This window comes from Mugil cephalus, chromosome 15 (assembly GCF_022458985.1).
Source record: "Mugil cephalus isolate CIBA_MC_2020 chromosome 15, CIBA_Mcephalus_1.1, whole genome shotgun sequence".
NCBI lineage: Eukaryota > Metazoa > Chordata > Actinopteri > Mugiliformes > Mugilidae > Mugil > Mugil cephalus.
In genome coordinates, this window is record NC_061784.1 from 13,375,596 (window position 1) to 13,394,188 (window position 18,593).

The window sequence follows — 18,593 nt, forward strand, 5'->3', positions numbered from 1 at the left end:
ACATCAGGACTGTATGTTCCCGAGATGAAAAAAAAAAAGAAGTGGCCAGTGATCGCTGATGGGGATTTCATCTTATAAATGCGCTTCATTAATGACAGAGAGCTGAGATTTATTTCTTCAGCTTTCAGACAGGAATCTTTCATGAGACGGTGCAGCTTGGTATCATGAGGCGACTGGTTGAACGTGCGAGAAGGCGTTTGCTTCTTCGTTGTGCTCTTTTTAAGGTGGCAGTGACCCCGGTCTTAGCGCACACAGTGACGTTAGCTCTGTGGTTCACATCAGCGAGGGAAATAAGAGCGGTGTCGTTATGTAGCCGGAGTCTTTATTTGAGATTTGGTGCGAGGGCCGTGTGTCAGTCAGTCGTGTTGACAATTGCTATGAAATTGTCTGATATTCATATGAATCAGGTGTCTGCTGGATGGCCTTCACTGCATACCAGAGGCTAACCTGAAAGAACATGTTCATATTTGTCCTTAAAACTAATGTCGGCATGTTGAGCAGTAAGAGATGTTGGGACCAATAAAGCGTTAAATGGTCTCGTAAAGGGAACAAGAAGCTATTAAATACTTTGACGAGGAAGTGACTCATTTAAATCACAAAAAAAAATGAAATTTACACGTTCAGGCACTGTATTGTTTCTTCTTTTTTAACACGGAAAAATGAACAGTAGCAACCAACATCTGTGCTGACGACGCGTTAACACAATCACAAACCGCACCTTTGATTAATGTGAGGATGCTTTTCCCGGTGTATTTCATTATTATTTCGTCGCTGAGAGACAGAACCCTTCGTTGCTCCAGAAGCGCGGCACATACGCTGGTGCCGTCGTTTCGTTTTCTGAGACGTCGCCTGTCTTGAAGCAACATCTGTTGCTGACAGTTGCCAACCGTCAGAAAACAGGATAAGATTTACTTTGTGTAATATTGTTCAGCAACTGGCTGCTTGAGGCTGGCTCAGTCCGTGTTAAAGTGCAGCAGAATTAAACACGGACAACGTGGCACAACAGACTGTTTTGGTCTCTATAGTTGATTCCCCCATTCAGGACAACAGTACAGCACAAACTGTATGGACTCGTTTTATATTAGTAGGTCTCCAAAACAGTTATGACTCATCAGAGAGTGGACCAGGGTCTTCTGAGGGTGTCCTGCGGTGTCTGGGAGCCTTTAGGTCCAGTGGTTTGATGTTTGGGGTCTCTGTGGATCATCCCACAGATACTTGATGAGTGTGGGATCTAGTTGCATCCCGCTGGGGGTGGCTGCTCTCATCGAGGAGTAGTTTTAATGTTGTGGCTGATCGGTGCACGCGTCACAATTCATATTATCGTCAAAGAAAGGCCTGATCCATTCCTAGAAGCTTTCTTCTCTGCTTCCACTAGTGCAGGTTATATTTGTGCCGTGCAGCACCACGCCGGGGTCTAGCCTCACCCCTCCTGTGATCACTTTCACACTTGGACACGGCGCAACGGAGAAGCGGAGGCAAAGGTTTTGCCGCCAATGCGCGTACCCCGGCTGAATCAAATACGCCACCCTCTGCACCTCCCCCACCACTTCCACGACGCAATATTCCCTGACCCCTCACCTTGACCCCGCCGCGTTCAGCCTCCATTTCCCGGAAGACCGTTAAGGTGGAATATGGATGCAGAGGGGCGCGGGCTTGTAATCAGACTAATGTATGGATCCAGAAGCGGCGGGTTGTTTTTACTTCGTGTTAGCGCCGAGGTCATTCTCAGCTCCACAATGAGCTCGGTGAGTGTTTTACCGGTCTGCTTTGCCGTCGGTGCTATGGATCACGCGTTCGTTGTGTTGGTATAAAGCCTCAGATATTACCGTGCGGCTCGCCCGAGGGACAGGATTTGCGGAGGAATGTTTACCAGCAAAAAGCTAATATATATTTATCAACTGCCTGAATTTGATTTCGAGAATTGACTCGCTCATCCCTCCCCCCTCCTCCCCCCACCACCACCGTTCCCCAAAGTTATTTCTCCTTCTGACATTATTTAAGACTTTGGAAGTTTAATCTTAATCTTTCAATCCTTTTGAAATCTTACCTGTTTATTTTCTTTCCCAAGTGTCTGGCCTTCTCCAGTAAGACTGCGCGAGCTCTCAGGGCTGCGAGCGCACGCCAGCAACGCGCTGTGATATTTGAGAATGGATTTTGTGTTGATATGACCTTTCGATAAGAAATAGTTTTTTGGAGAGTGAATTCGACATTTGACATTATTATCCGGGGAGCCCGGATTTCTTTTTAAGGAGTTATCTTGGTACCATTTGGCACTTAAACTGAGCGCATGAGCGTTTGTTGTCGTACACGCTCGCACGTTTAGCTTAAATCGTTCGCTCTGCCAATTAAAATTACGCTCTGACGGTTGTTGTAGACTCAAAGCATTCGAAAACTTCACCCTCGTTATTTATCGCATCGGTTGCAGCTGTTTAAATCTTTAAGTTCGGGCTTACTTGGCTTCCTCGTATCCATTAGTTACCCATTAGCGCTCTTGAAAACGCTGCATCTTCCAGGATAATGGCACTGTTTGTAAATTATCCCATCGAAATGGACGCCATGAGATTAAGTATTAATGTATTAAATCTCCTAAAGGCATGCAAATGAGGCAAAGTTCCTCCCGTTAAGATGGAAGGAGCTGATGTGGGGGAAAAATAGTTTATGTAAAAAATTTGGCCAAGACACGGGAGAGATTTGAATCTTGGTTGATTGCCGCAAAAGCGGACTTCAAATGGTTCCCTTTCAAGGTTTTACTTACAAAGCGCAAGCTTGTGACAGCCGTTACGCTGTCACTGCTGCCTCTGCTGCCTCTGCTCCAACAACGCACGCTTCAAACGCCTTGTTTTAACTACTGTCCACTGTGCAGGACAACTCTGAATTAAAGCACGTACGGTGAAAAACACCTGGGAAAGAAGCAAAGTTTTTATTAAAAACCAAAATACTATAAAATATTAGGTAACATGTTGTCGGGCTTCAGCGTGTGTCAAACTTGACTCGTGATTATCTTGCGTGTGCTCTGTGATGGTCTTTTTCGCACAAAAACACAAAGTACATCATGCTCCGCTGACCCTTCAGCCCTATTTAGTGCGTCTGTGTCTGTGTGTGTGTGTGTGTGTGTGTGTGTGTGTTTGTGCGTGGGCATTTGTATGTGTCATTCCCAGCCCTGTCTTATGATGATGGATTACTGAGATTCGTTGTAGCTGCTTGCTACCTCTCTTATCCTCCATCGACCGGGGCTCAGCGGAACAGGGCTCTCCATTGTTTGTGCGGACGGGTCGGCCGCGCGCACACGGGCTCGCGCGCGCGCACGCGTCCCATCTCGCCGCAGCGCATACGCTCAAACCAAACAAACAGATTAGAGATCCCGAATTGCCACCAGCTTGGTCTGAGTCAGGTCCGCGGGGCTTATCTGGCGACCTTTGAACTCAACGTCAGCTAGTCTACACCTGCTCCGTCCCCGAATCCGTCGGAAAACATCGGCTTTTTATGCTTAAATTTAGTCCAGTTAGAGTAAAGAGTTCACAGTGTCTTGTAGCTTGTCTCCGTTTTCTTCTTTGATAAGCCCTATGAGACGTGAGCGGCGTGCAGGATGCCCCGCAGGACTTCGCTTCATAGCTGCTTCTTTGAAATGAGCACAATGGAGTCAAATCAAGAGACAAGGTGTGAAGGCTTTGTTGAAGACCGAACATAAGCCTTGGGTCCTTCCTTCCTAGGATGTTCTTGCCGCTTCCTGTCTTGTGGAAAAACAAAAATAAAAAGAGAGTAAAAATGAGTTACCTCTGGTCCTTGTCTGTGTCTGAACGACAGCACCTTAGCACCTGCCTCCTGCCTCCTGCTCCACACTGTTCAAAGTGTGGCCTCCTCCTGCTTCCTGGGTCGGGTAGAATTCAGCAGCTCGCCTCATTCGTTTCACGCTGTCCTTCCAGTGGCGAGCTCTTAATCACCGCCTCTCCTTGGAGATACATTTTTCCCTGCCTCGTAGTTATTGTTTTTTATATATATATATATCTGCTCTTTCTTATTTTCTCTCTGCCAGCCGTGCCACTTTAAATGTTTTCCTTCCTCTCGCATTTCTTTCCTCACTTCCAGGCTTGTTTCTGGGCCTTCTCTCAACAGGCCCCCTTTTTTTTAACGATAAGTCTCAAGACATAAATCATAACGGCTTCAGTTCTGGTACGGCCCAGACGTTTTCCCCCGGTGGAGGGGAGGTGTTCCGTCCTCGCTGAAGCTTTTAGATTTTCTCTAAATGGGTTGAGTCTGTAAGGAGATTTCCGTTCTCCATTGTGAGTTGTATTTTTTTTCACAGAAATTTTAATGACGCCATGAAACTTTTAAAAGGGATTTCTTTTTATCGTTCATTCCACTTTCTGCATGTTCTAGTGCCGTCTCATCATATGGAGGCTGTCGCTGCTAAAAACCCGATTTAATAATACCAATGTTTGAGGCTTAGACGCTATAATATAAAGTATTCGCTCACCCTCCATTTTTCTAGGTGTTCCAATCCCTTCCACGGCCACAGGTGTATAAAATAAAGCACCTAGACATGCAGACTGCTTCTACAAACATTTGTTAAAGAATGGGTCGCTCTCAGGAGCTCAGTGAATTCCAGCGTGGTACGGTGGTAGGAGATGTTCTCTGGAGGGACAAATCACACTGACATCATCTGACAGATTGATCTGGGTTCAGCTTACAAAGAGATTTTGTGGGAACAGTTTGGGGACGGTTCCTTCCTGTTCCAACATGACTGTGCACCAGTGCACAAAGCAAGGTCCATAAAGACCTGGATGAGAAAGTTTGGTGTGGAAGAACTTGATTGGCCTGCACAGAGTCCTGACTTCAACCCCATACAGCACCTTTGGGATGAATTAGAGGGAAGACTGTCAACCAGACCTTCTCATCCAACATCAGTGTGTGACCTCACGATTGAGCTTCTGGAAGAAAGGTCAAAAATTCCCATAAAGACGCTCCTAAATGTCACTTTACTTTACTTTCGGCAATACAGTGTATATTCTCTAGATTTTTTTGTCTCGAGCACTATATGAAAGTGGGTGAAGTGAAAGGCCACAGCTTGAATTGTGTTCTAAAAGGAAAAATGTAAATTTATTCATGAGAAAGTGCTGGTGATTATTATTTTAGCCGGGAGGCACGATTCCGAGCAGTTCTTCCACACTGTCAGTCCGTAGTGCAAACTTTAAGTCCCTGAATTTCTGTGATAAAATGTGATATACAAATAAAAAAAAAAAAAAGAAATGTGGCAAAGAACGGCTTTTTATTGTCGAGATTATTAAATCCAGCTTACCGCTAAATTCTAATTGATTATTCATTGACTCGCAGCCCGTTGTGTGCTTCAAATGTATCGGAAACTAATAGAAAACTAATTAATCACAGCAGTAATGGGGGAAAAAAAGCATTAAAACTACCTACAACCTTCTTGGTGTTATACTTCCAAACTTATTTTCAGCTCTGGATGTCGTGTAACTGCAGTATCGCCACATATGCAGATGTTCTTATTCTGTTCTTATGTTACTGGAGATTAAGACAGCGCCTGCAATAATGTGAGCATGTCACGTGGCGTTCTGCAAGACAAAAAGGAGAAAAATGTTTTTTTTGTTTGTTACCCGCTAGCATGTGACGAGGCTTATTGCTAGATCCGTTACTAAGCCTCTTTGGCCAATCAGGTGGCAGACATTTTAAAACTGCGGTTGGATGAAGTCAGCTTTGTGATCACTTGGCTGCAAACCTCAATCCCTGCAGTGTGTACGTACGTGTTTCTGACCTGGATTTTTCTTTCTGGAGACTATCAAACATGAACAGCATGGCTCTGTTTTCATGCTGGTGAGCCCAAAAGCGGCGGGCCTCTCTCAACTTGGGTTTCCTGCTGTCACAGACTTTACGTCTGTGGAAAATATTGATGGTATTAATACAGCAATTAGTGCAGTTGCAGCTTCAGCTGTTTGTCAATGAATTTTTGCAGCCCCGCCGAAGGATTTCCACCGTAGCTTCCCGTCGTCACTGTGTATCTGTCAGCAGAGTGAGCGGGAGCTGTCCGTTGTGCTGAAAAGTGTCTGCTGGATTCGTCTGTCCTCTCTAGTTATGCGTCACTTCGCTCTGCTTTCCCGAGCAAACGGTAGCACCACTGCCCGTTTCTTTTCTGCCTTGTTTCTGACGTCTGCCCTCACTTTCCCCCTGCCTCTTGATTTCTTCTTCTTCTTTCCTGTTCCTGTTTTTTTTTTTTTTCAACTCCTTTTAAATCTCCCTTCCCTTCCACCCCCAGGAAACACACTTTTGAGAAGTTATTGTTTTTTGTTTACCTCGCAAAGCCGCCCTAATGCCAATGAAATGGCACCTCATTACCGTTTTGGAGAGACTCTCTGAATTCTGAATTCCTGCAGGTATCTTCCTCTCTCTCTCTCTCTCTCTCTCCCCGCTCTTTCCTCTTGTAGTGTTTACTCATGCTGTCATTCATGTGACTTGCTGCTGCTGTTGTGAGCATGTATGAATGTGTTCGCGATGAACTCAGTGAGGGTGTATGTGTGAATGACTAAGACCTGCGAGGCTTTTTGCAATGAATTGTTTAAAGGCTTTTGCCCTTTGAATGCTTGTGTGTGTGTGTGTGCGCGCATGTGTGTGTGTTTCGGCTGACGTTTTCAAGTGTGTGTGTGAGTTTCGTTGCGCACTTGTCTCTCTCCGTGTGTACAGTATGTTTTTAAGGCTGCACTCGACAAGGTTTGAGTCAGATGTCGGAGGCGGGCGAAGGCACTCTGAACTGGCCCGCATCAAACTGGACTTTTTTTTTTTTTCATAAAGACAGATCTCAGCAAGTATCACTGTCTTTCCTTGCCTTCTCTCACTTTTCTTTCATCCGGCTCTGCCTCTTTGCTTTGTGGCGGCGTTAACAGAAACTGACAAGCCGATACATGGGATCTCTCAATTGCTTTGCTTTTCTTTGATGTATGTGCAGACGCACATTTGTGATTATCTTTTTGTGGAGAATGGGCCCAGGGTACAGCTCTTGGCAGCGAGAATACGAATGTCACTGCTCTGAATCTAATGCAGCTGCGGAGCGTGCACTTGTTTGCTAAATTGGAGGTAGCAGTTGCTTAATTGGGATTTGTCAACTTTCCCACGCGACGTCCTCGACGCGATCGCGCCGTCTATTTGGAAACGAGCGTTCCTTGCCCTGAAGTCCCAACGTTTATACAAACACCCTCGTATGCCGAGTTAAGTCCTAGATTACTGTGCCACGGCTGTGATTGCCTGTAGTTATTTTCTGACCACATTTGGGCCTGTGCATACAAAGGAAAGCTGCATAATCAGCGTCAGACAAGCAAGAATGCTTTGGTAGAAATGAACCGTTGCAAACCCCAATCCAAGACTCCAGCGGATAAGCACTCCAAACCAAACCTTCAGCCCGGCTTATTTTCTCCTATTTTCCCTGCATTGGCTCCGTGATTGGATGGCTTAGGTGTGAGAGCGAGAGAAGCGAGAGGGATGAGAAGAGTGTTGATGTCAAAGTGGGAAGGTTGCTGCATAGGGCTGCTATATGTGGCTGACTTATTGGCTTGTAATGAACTGCACTCTCCTGCTGGGAAAATGCAGTGTGTGTGTGAAAGAAATTGCAGTGTGCGTTTCGTGCGGGTTTGTTCTAGTTTCTGTTTGGCTATTTGAATCTCTCTGGGTGGTTTCTGCCTTCTGAGGGTGCTCGGTGCCTACTAGGGTCAGCTTAGCGGGGGGAGATGAAAGGAGGCTGTGCTTGACTATCAGTCTCCGTCTAATCATTGAGAGTGGTCGGACGACGGTCTCTCTGTTTCCCGTGATCCTTGATAGCTTTTTCATACGCGTAATGTAACCCTCAGACTGTGACTTAATACGTATTGCACTTAATTCTTAACCATTTTTTTCACAAAAGAAAACCCCAGACCGTCATTCCAGATGAACTGTGCATGCTGCACGAGCATACTGACTTTTCCTTTTAAATGCCCACCCACCACCTGAGACTAGCATGTTAGCACACTAAATAGCACAAAACAAGAATAGCGTCTGAGGTGAATGGGAACGTTAACACGGGTTTCGCAGGTACTAAACTGTTCAATAGACTTTAAATTTTGACCTCATTATTGCATCACAATGGTTGTCGAGAGAGCACTTAGCGGTTATGATACACGCTCAGAGGAACAGAAATGTCTGTGCTGGGCAATCTGTCCGGTGCCTTTAAAAACATTAACATTCTGAGTAAAAAGAGTAAGCCTGCCAACCAGTCAAAGTCAGGGGATCACCAAAGTCAGTAGGATTCCTCCTCTGAGGTCCATTAATGGCTGTTCCAAATTTCAAGGCAATCCGTTATACATCTGTTTAGTTATTTCAGTCCCAATTAAAGTGGTGGACTATTATTCCTGCCGCTTAAGTGGCTAACAGGTTTCTGTTTGGTGTAATATAATGCATCATTTAGGCTTCTATGCGTCACTGGCTGGTGCAGTTATGGCAGATTTCCCGCAGACAGTTTGTGTCAAAATCTGACAATAAGCAATCTGCTTTCATGTCCTTGAATAGACTTTACTGCCTTAAGGGACCTGCATCATTGCAGCTTTGTAGCGCGGCTCCCAGACCCGAGACATGTGTCAGTGAATGTTACTGTCGCGACTCAAAAATAGCTTCCTATAGGTCACAGAGGGGCTTTCCTGGCTTTTGCTGGCCTAAACCTTTCTTATGTCTATCCTCTAGTGCGCTTTTATTCATGCAGTGTCTGGTGTGTGCATAGGATCCATGCTCCTTTGCATCTGTCTTTAAACCGTCTTCTCTCTCCCTCAAGTCTGAAGCAAAATCCCCAACACTTCCTGCAGCTCTTAGTCGTCCCACAGCTGATAATGTTTATTTTGCTGACTAGTGCATGCACGTGCGTGTGCTGACTTTGTGATCGTAGCGTTCTTGCCCTGAGCAGGGTTTGATGAGTGGGGGCTGTGCTTCGTCCCATCTGCCATCTGTGCAGATGCTGGTACAAAGGCCCATGGGAAATGCAGTCCAGTGGGGGAGGGCTACCCCCTCCTCCTCCTCCCTCTGTGTCTGGAGGCTACAGTCAGTCAACATGTCATTGTTGATCACAGTCGGGAGAAGCACAGACAGAGATGTCCTTTAACATTTCAGCTCCTCACCCACAGCTTGTCCTACCCTCTTCTACACCACTTTCCCTCTTTTGGTCATTCACAAAAGTTTTCCCGAGTTATTTGATTTTTATCTGTTTATTGATTATTTTTTTAGGGGTTATGTTCTTTGTTAAGTTAACCGTCCAAACAAACAAGTCATTTCTATCTGCCAAAGAAAAGCAGGTTTTATCATGAACTTATATAATGAACCAGTTTGTAGAATTAAGGTTTAATTTTCAGTGAAATAGTTTCTTCTATATCTTGCTTTAATACTTTTCAGTCAGTGTTTCAAGCCTCACTCAATTCCCGTTTCGAATGAAACCTTTGAAAATACAAGATAAAAACAAGGTTATCCCCTGAATGTGAATCTGTGCCGATGATAAAACTAACTGCTGTTCTTATCAGTGCCGTTTAACAAAAAATGGGGTCATGCTGAAAACAGAATGTGGATTATCGAGTGTTTAGTGGCCAGTTTAGCCCCAGTGTAATCCATATCTTTGCAACGGTTCGCCATGGTCATCACTGGAGCACTAAACCCTCCACTGCGCATTGTAAGGCTGCGGGCAATAAAATCGCTCCGCCGTTCTGATAAGAAAGCACAATAGCATTCAGCTGCTGTCTCGGCCTCATTTTCACTCGTCTTTCTTGCTCAGTCTCACAAATACGCCGCTTTTTTTTTTTTTTTTTTTCCTCTCCCTCTTGCGCAATCTTCTTCCTCTTGGCCCTCTGCAGTTCACACTGTTCATCCCGGTGTTTGTTTTTCTCTCTTTCATCTCCCTCTCTTGTTCCCTTTTCTCCCCCCCTCACTCTCCTTCAATTTTGCTCTCCTGCGCTCCGTTGAGCCCTCTTGCCGAAGCGTTAAGTGTATAATCTGTGATCTCATGTCTAGATGGGCCTCTTGTCTCCTCTCATTCTGCACACAAAGGGGCTGAATGGCCGCGACTCACTCAGGGGACACAAATGAGTAATGAGCCACACATGCGAACCGAACAAACACACACACACGGTCGCACCTCTCCCAGGGGCTTTGAAGTTGCATATTGATGATGCCGGTTCCAAAGGCTCAATTGAATGCGCAGAGGCAGAGGAGGTGGCAATTGACCGTCCACTCGCCGCTCTGACCTGTCATCTCTGACGGCCTTAATGAGCAACAGGTGCCTCTTTTCGGCCTTGATAGTCATCCAGTATTCAACAGTCAGTCATAGTAATCAGCCAGCGTAATCGCTTGTTTGATGTGCCATCACAGCGCCACATAATGGGCTGTGAGAGGCTGTTTTCGATTAAATTGTTGTTACCTTGATTAATGTTTCACCTCTCAGAATGCGCCGTGATTGAAGGCTCGAATTAAAGTCGCTAAAACCTGATTTTTATTTGAAGTGCTACGTAAACATTAATTCGTCGCCTATTAACACTTCTTATCTAGTGGATCGTGGTTGGGCTGCAGCGTATCTCGGCTGTCATTAAGTAAAAGACGGGGTACGCGTCTGACAGGTCGGCAGTCGTAACGGGGTGGCCACAAAATCAAATTGAATAGGTAATTGCTCGTGCTTTGCAGGAAACCGATGATGAAACTCAACGGTAAAAGACTGGTAAAATTCTCAGCCCGGATAGGATCAATGCTTTGGTGTCATGTCGAGACATTTTGACATGTCACAGTAGGAAAGACACAGGTATAAATAGATCAATCATAATTGAATTCCATGCTTCAGTCCTGGTGCTGAGCAGTAAATGTCATTATTTTTCTCCTATGCCGAATCAAAATGAAGGTGGAAAGTGGAATCACGAAGTTTAGGTCTCAGACGGACGGATTCTAGCGAAACCGGATGTCCGTCACTGTGAATCACTTTTACTTTTTCAGCTTTGCAGGGAAAGATTACAGGAAAATTACAGCACTGATTGTCTGGGCTTTCCCTGAAAAGATCCAATCTTCACTCTGTTTTGACAAGAGGGGTCTTGCAGGCTTAGAAATGACGCAAATACAAATGTAGTGAGATGTAGCTAAGGCACTGCAAAACCTCTGAGAGTAGAAGACTGGGCAAACAGAGTGCCTGAAAAACAAGAGACAGCGGTTTGCATCTAGTCTCCTATCAACAGTCAGGATTCGTTTCTCTTAGCTGTGACCACAGTTGGGACCGATTAGCTTTAGTTGCCTGAAACCATGTAAAGCAACATCACGAAAATGGCTAAAACCCAGAAAAATAACAAGACAAAACAACAAGAATGAAAAGATGTACAGTATGCAAACGATGTGATACTGCTTTGGCTGATAAAACAGAAAAACATAGTAGTAGTTTGCTAATTGGTTCCTAAAGGTGAAGCCTGCATAACTTGGTTCACTGCAGATGATATGGCAGAAATGTATCAGACTGATCTCACAGCAGCTTGCACTAAGTGGATCAGATCGTACATTGGTAAATTAAATGTCTTTGCCACGTGCCGCCACCAGACTGAAAAGATATGGCAAATCCGTTGGCCGATATGTTCTGCCAATTTTTCTGACTGATATTTGGAGGCGATACTGCTTTTTCTTTTTCTTTAAATGATAAAAATGATGCAATGGTAACAAATGTTTCACGTCTCAATTTAACCAAAAACTTGAACATTTACTGAACTCAATGGATATTTAAAGCTCTTATGCCTACAAAATAAAAAAAATAAACAGGTAAAAAGTGGTAGAGCACAAGCAGGGGTGGTTGTAGGGTCAGAAACGTCAGCGAGCAAACTCCTACTTAACAACAACAACAGTAAAAGTTAGGTCTGTTGCTAATGACTGTCATTTATTTGGGCTTACTGATAAAGCAAATAGATCTTTGTTTGGTAACCGTTTAACAAAAATAACCAAAAGAAAAACATTTTTTTCAACTCTTATTTTTAGGGGTGCTTGACATGCCTATGAGCATTTTCCAGCTTCCAGCTACACTCACTCAGCTAGTTGGGGAGAGACAATGTATGGGCTGCATGGCTCTGCAGCGTCTCCAGCAGCACAGGGCTGCCTTTGGATGCGCCTGTCTGTAAATCCTGCCATGTAAAAAAAAAAATGTATTGGCGAACGCACCCGCGTACCACCCGATACTGACACTAGTAAAAATACAAATATCGGCTCGATATATCAGCACCAACCAAGCCTTATTGCACGATCCATGTCGTTTTTTCAAAAGCTGCAATTTTCACGTAGGTTGCTTTCTCATAGTTTGTTGTTGTTTCTCAGTCAGCGTCATTGGCATGTACTGCTGCCAGTGTAAAATTCTCCTGTGGTATTGTGTGTACCTTCTCATCACCAATGAATATTGCAGAGAGTTTAGCAGCTACAAAGCCAAAAGTTAGAGACCGCAAAACAGAACTAAAAGAGAGTATACAACTGGAGAGTTAAGGCTCTTTTATAGTACTGTGGGACATAGACGCCGTGACCTATCCACGTAGCCAGCGCCGGTGCAAGCCTTTTATACTTGTGCGCTCATCACACTGTAAAACCACCACCCGAACACTAGTGGGTGCTGTGACTTCTTTGCCAGTCAGGTTCATTTTTGTTTCTACTTCCTGCGTCACTTTCAACAATGGCGATTGAAACTTTCAAGATGCGTCATACAAATATCTGTATCTGTGAACCTCCTCAGTTAATTTTCCCTTGATATGTTTCATCTTTGCTAATCTAAAGCGATCAATTTGAATATTGTGGAGATGGAGAAACAGCCGAAAATACTAACGCGCTACCGACAAGCAGACCAATCACAGCTCTTGCGGTCTGCATCGTCGTGGCACGTAGATACATTTCTGGGGAGGTGCAGCCTAAGGGTCTGAACAGAGTCTCCTTAGGGTCGATGGTGACGCCTTAGCTACGGCTAAACCGCCTATTGGACCCAAAACCTGTCTCCAATTGAATATACCACCTGCACTTTTTATAGCACACATTAACATTGTGTCCCTGTAATCCATGACAGTGTGACAGTCACCCTCTATGAACTATACCAGGGTTCACACCTTCATTCATTTTATCACTAACACCTGTGCTTTTGCTCCAGCGCCCTGTCTTCAACGGGGAAAAAAAGGCCTGTTGCCCTCAAATCGACTCAGAGCAGTGTCTGAGTGGTGTAGCTGGCGAGAAAGGGTCGGATGGACAGAGGGAGTGTTTGTTTTACCGGCCTCTTAGGAGAGCTGGTTTTGGCTGGTCAAGGAGCCTGCTCATATAAGCTCTTTGTTGTGCGAAGACGGTCCTGGCACTCACCCCCACCCTCCTCAAACTCCCACCTCCCTGACACGGCCTGAGCGATGCCAAGTTGACTGCCAGCTTCCTTCAGGGTCTGAATGAGCAGCACTGCAGAGCTGCTCTGGACGGAATAAGAAGCAGGGGGCTAGTACAGAGAGAGAACCTAGCATGCAAGTATGAAAGAGACGCTCGACGTGAAAAATGATCATTTATAATAACCGCACCAAAACGGAACGGAGAGAAAGAGCGGCGTCTGGCAGACAGACGTCTCTCAGGCCCGCACATACTCTACAATATAAGATTAGTCATCTGCGAGATACGCTTACATTTGAAGCTGTTGCTGAATGTGTTTCAAGGTTAAACTTTACACAGTACACTGAACTGCATATTCCATGCACAGCAGGTCATCATACAATCGCGCGCACTAGCTCTTGAGCTCTCATGTTTATATGTCAAAAAAAAAAAAAGAGAGAGAGGGAAGAAAACGTGGGAAAGAGGTTGTCACTTCCTTAGCAGCTGTCAGGCTGTTTGACTCACTGGTTTCCTTGCTGTGTTTTTTGTGTGTGTGAAATGTGTTGCATGAACAAAATAATATGTGGTGGTAGGCTCGTGGGGAGCAATTGTTGCCACGAAGCTGCCAAACCAATTGACTTCGACCAGTTGCCAAGAAGACGGTGAGTTTGGTGCTAACATTTCCTCGGAGGAGAGTAGGGGGGGTGGCGCTGCCAAGCCCCTTCATCCCGATGCTGGTAGATTAATAATAATGAGGGGCCATGGTGCGTGTTTATGTGTCCTTTAGCCACCAGGGTGTGTGTCGGGGTAGTAAAAGCCCCTTGTGCGTGCTCATTGATGCGATGATTATTCACCCCTTTGTGAGAGTCATTATGAATGGGTGTTGACATTGTGGACGCAGATTGGGGCGACGGGGGAGAGTGAAGGTTACACGTATTTATGCAAAAGAATCATGTTCCCTCATAAAACTAATTAGCAATCTTTTGTCGGCGTGCGCGATGTCGAGTGCGCTCAAGTGTGCTCAGGCAGTTTGTGATCAACCTTATTGCTATTTAGGCGGCAGGTTTATTTATACTTCAATTAAAAGCCCCATTTGAGCAAATAATGAGCTCAGGCATCAATTACATTTATTGAAGCCGCATGAAATGGAGAACATATATTTGATGTGAACGTTCTTAAATTGAAGACTTCGCGTGTCCATCCGTTTCCCCCCGGCATCCCTGGGTCCGGGCGGCTATTGGCAATGTCATCCAGGTTTTAATCATCCTTTTCCAGACGTTGCTCCTGGTGGAGGAGAGATAATAATTATCGAGGCGCTTCCTCATCGGCTCATCTCCTCCTATTTCGCGTATTGTTTGTCACGCGACTCGATTTTGTTGCAGCCGTTTGCATCACTCCTCTCATCTTTCTGTACATGGGTGGAAAGTGTAAGCGGGGAGAGATTATGCTCGTGCTGTACATGAGTAGGTTTGCCCTGGGGATGTGTGTGTTTCTGTGTTGCTGCATATCTGCGAGCAAGTTTTCTACAAAGAACCCTCTGAAGCTTCTGTTGCGTGGTATGTGGAGCACCTCCTAACTGACAGGTTGTGCAGATGTGGTCGTGCACAGTGAACCTGAGTGAGCTCTGTAAAGGGTAACCTCAAAGGCGAGCGACAAAACTTGATGTGGGATGAATTGATTTGACCTCCTTTTATTGTACACCTCAATTAGAGGTGTGCCGATGCGTTCGCAAACCACATCAGCTAAGTGTAATGAAAGGCTGTTGACCCGACTGAAAAGAAGGGAAGGATGTATGAATGTGGACATTCACTACTTGGTGTTTAGGAAGTAGCCCTAGGTGTAAAACGTGATCAGTCGTAGGGTGACGCATTGAAACATGAGGTCAGAAAGGAATTGTAACCTCCAAGACATAACCCTTAATCTTACAGGTCTCACTGGGCCTGAGACTAAGAGTGTCAGTGGGGGGAATCATGTAATAAATTCTGGTGTTGCTAATGATTGCTGCAGCTAATGTTCCAGCTTATATCAATATTATGTATGGCAGCATAATTCATCTAAAGTGAAGTCATTGCCAGAGCTCCGAGAGCTAGTTTATTTATAAGTTGCATTACATTTCGTATATATATTTGTATATATATTATTTTGTATTGTATGAATTATTTTTTTTACTTGAACCATGGACATCATGGTCCCACTCACAGATTGAAGGTAGATGCAAAAATATTATGATGCTGAACAGTTGCCTTGAATGGCGGTGCTGAATGTGGAAACCTTGGACTGTATTTAAAGACGGCTGAACACTCAACAACAACAAGAGCAACAATAGGTTCTTTTGAAGAGCAGTTTTGAAGCTCAGTGTGGGAGATGCTAGTTGCCGCCATCTTGCCAGTGCCTGTCCGCCTATCTCAAAAACGGACGAAGATGGGGTGAGCCCCGGTGGAACTTAGGTTGGAGATATAATGTAAACCACTGAGTTGTATAAAAAATTCACGGCATATACAGTTGTTATGAATGAGGAATTGAAATATAGAGACCAAAACAGCAAATATTTTTTGTCATTTCAACATTAGTTTCATTTTTCAAGCTTCAGGGATTATTTCTTGGTTATTGTAACTAAAATAGGAAAGAGTAATTAAGTAAACTGAGTCTTAAAGTCTTAACTCACATGCAGAAATATTTAGTTAACCTTAGCCACCAAGAGGTGGTTTGTAGAAATGATATATCATAGTATAGTTTGGGCATGTTGTATGAATACACAGACACCTAGCATTGATTGTTTTTGCCACTACAGTAAGAAAATCAATTGCCTTTTCCCCAGATGGTTACTTTGATTTGTTTTTTCTGGTGAGTTCAGCAGAAATAACCATTAATGTGCAGGAGTACGTTGAAAAAGACCTAAAAAGTTAAAAAAACAAAGATTGGCACCTCTGAGAAAGAAAATAGAAATACAGTACAGTTCAAAGGATTTAATAAGCTGCATTTTGTGTTGCGATACTGAGCTTATCACAAAATATTTAAAATTCCACTAATACAAAGACTTTAACTGAACTGATCCCCTTCCCTACACCGATCAGGCATAACATTATGACCACCTGCCATGGACATGGACCTTCTGAGAATGTGACAATAGGAGTGACATCTGTGGATCATCCCACAGATACTTGATCAGTTTGGGATGTAGGGAATTTGGAGGCCAGGTCAACACCTTGCACTGTTTTTCATGTTTTTTTGAGTTGTTCCTGAACCAGCCCGTGCATCCTGCTACCATCAAAGAGTGTCATTGCTTTGGGGTGGAGGTGCCTGGTCTGGTCTAGGTGGGTGTTAGATGTTTATAAGTAACATCTACATCAATACCAGACCCAAGCATTTCCCAGCAGAACAGTAAATTGATATTGAGTGTTACTTACTCCACTTGTCAGTGGTTTTAATGTTGCGGCTGATCAGTGTATATTACCCTGATTGAAATGCCATTTAAACACGTGTAGAATGAGAATAAACCCTTTGTTGAACACAATGTAGATTCATTTTTTTTATTTTGTGCTACAAATTGACCCAGTTATTCAGTGACACCAGCGTTTTCTCTCTCATTCTCTCTCTCTCTCTCTCTCTCTCTCTCTCTCTCTGTTTTCATTTTATTGTGAAGCGTATTGACTGTACTCGACTTAGCCGTTAATTTCATGCTCTGACTGCGCAAGGGCCTTAGTCGCAGTAGTCCTAATGTTTATCCTGTTCGGCAGCTTTTTTTTCTAATCGAATGCATGTTTCTGTTCCATCTGATTTAATAGCCTCAACCGCGCTGCCTTAGCTTGCTGGTTGCCATGGTTACCGTTTCCTGGATAGTCGAGAACGCTGAGGGTGAACTGTGTGGGTATGTGTTCATGTGGTGAATGAGTGAATGTGTGTGTGTGTGTGTGTGTGTGTGAGGCACAGTAATGTGCCTGTACCCTCACAGGTAATTACAGTCCACCAGCCATTAAAATAGAGAATATTTCCCCTCGGTTTTAAACTGAGGCATCAACTGACTGATGCCGATCTGAGACGACAGGGTCTGAAATGTGAAATAATCAGTGTCTGTGCATGTCCCGGAAAAACTGGCTGCGTGTTTCTGAGGTAGTAGACGGGCTGCTATTTTGCGCCTACTGTATTTTGGGAGTGATTGTAGTTCACAGAGGAGAGTGCTGCTCTCCCAGCATTAGAAAGAGAAAAGAAGAGGCGGCGCGTTTGTGTGCGCTGATGAAGGATGCTTATTTGTTGCAGCATGTGTGGCCCCACGGCAGAGGAAATGCTTCGCTAACCGTAATCGGCATCCATCAGAAACCGGGCTTACCTCTCATGCAGACAAAAGGTTAAATAGTTCACTAAATCATTTATTCCTTTTGTCCCCCCAACCCCTCTCTCCTCCCCATCTTTCCCGTTTTCCCTCCCTGACCCCTCACCCCGCTCCAGCTGGTGGGCGGCGAGTTCGACCTGGAGATGAACTTCATCATCCAGGAGGCGGAGAGCATCGGCTGCATGGTGGAGCTGCTGTCCCACTGCGAGGTGACGTGCCAGGCCGAGATCTGGAGCATGTTCACGGCCATCCTCCGCAAGAGCGTGCGCAACCTGCAGACCAGCACCGAGGTCGGCCTCATCCAGCAGGTGCTGCTGAAGATGAGCACCGTGGACGACATGATCGCAGGTGAGACGTTGGTGTTTTGCATCATATGCTAGGAAATGTCAACGCAAACGCGTGTGAAATTGTTAATTCCCCGCAATGTGTTGAATTCATTTAATGGGAACTCAACCGTAGCAGCCTTTTTCACCTTTCATCTTCCAGAGAAACACGTTTGTTGATCCTCATTTATCTTTAGTTTTTTTGAGTTAGTCTTCTGATATTTTGGGCCCTATAGAGCTTTAATCACACTTTTATTTCAAATGTTGATGTAATTTATTAGTATAGAACTGTGTGACATCTCAGGAAAGCTTTACCCCACTTTTTTGTGCAACCAAACCTTATGTGTGTTTCTATTGTGCGTGTTTATCTCTGCCTCAGGTGCAGCAAAAGCGAAGCAGTGACCTCCGTACGAGGTGTGCTGCCATTTGTACAAAGGACTTAATTACTAAACAGTGCATACACAGTGATCTCTTTACATGATCTGATTGACCTTGGCTTCCCTTTAACGATGCCTCCGAGTGCACGTCCTCCCCTCTCCTCCCTTCCACCCCCCACGGTGTCCTCTCTGTCCTACCTAGCGCCGCAG

The 18,593-nt window shown here is 44.8% G+C and overlaps 1 protein-coding gene across 23 annotated transcripts in view; it reads left to right on the forward strand.

The window, feature by feature from the left end:
* The window catches only part of nbeaa (neurobeachin a), an 89,887-nt gene that overhangs the window by 9,238 nt on the left and 62,056 nt on the right, over positions 1-18,593 (forward strand). For all 23 annotated transcript variants that reach the window (XM_047606409.1, XM_047606415.1, XM_047606411.1 and 20 more), the window contains exon 2: positions 17,800-18,031. In XM_047606409.1, the coding sequence (XP_047462365.1) occupies positions 17,800-18,031 (232 nt within the window). The remainder of the gene's footprint in view (positions 1-17,799; positions 18,032-18,593) is intronic.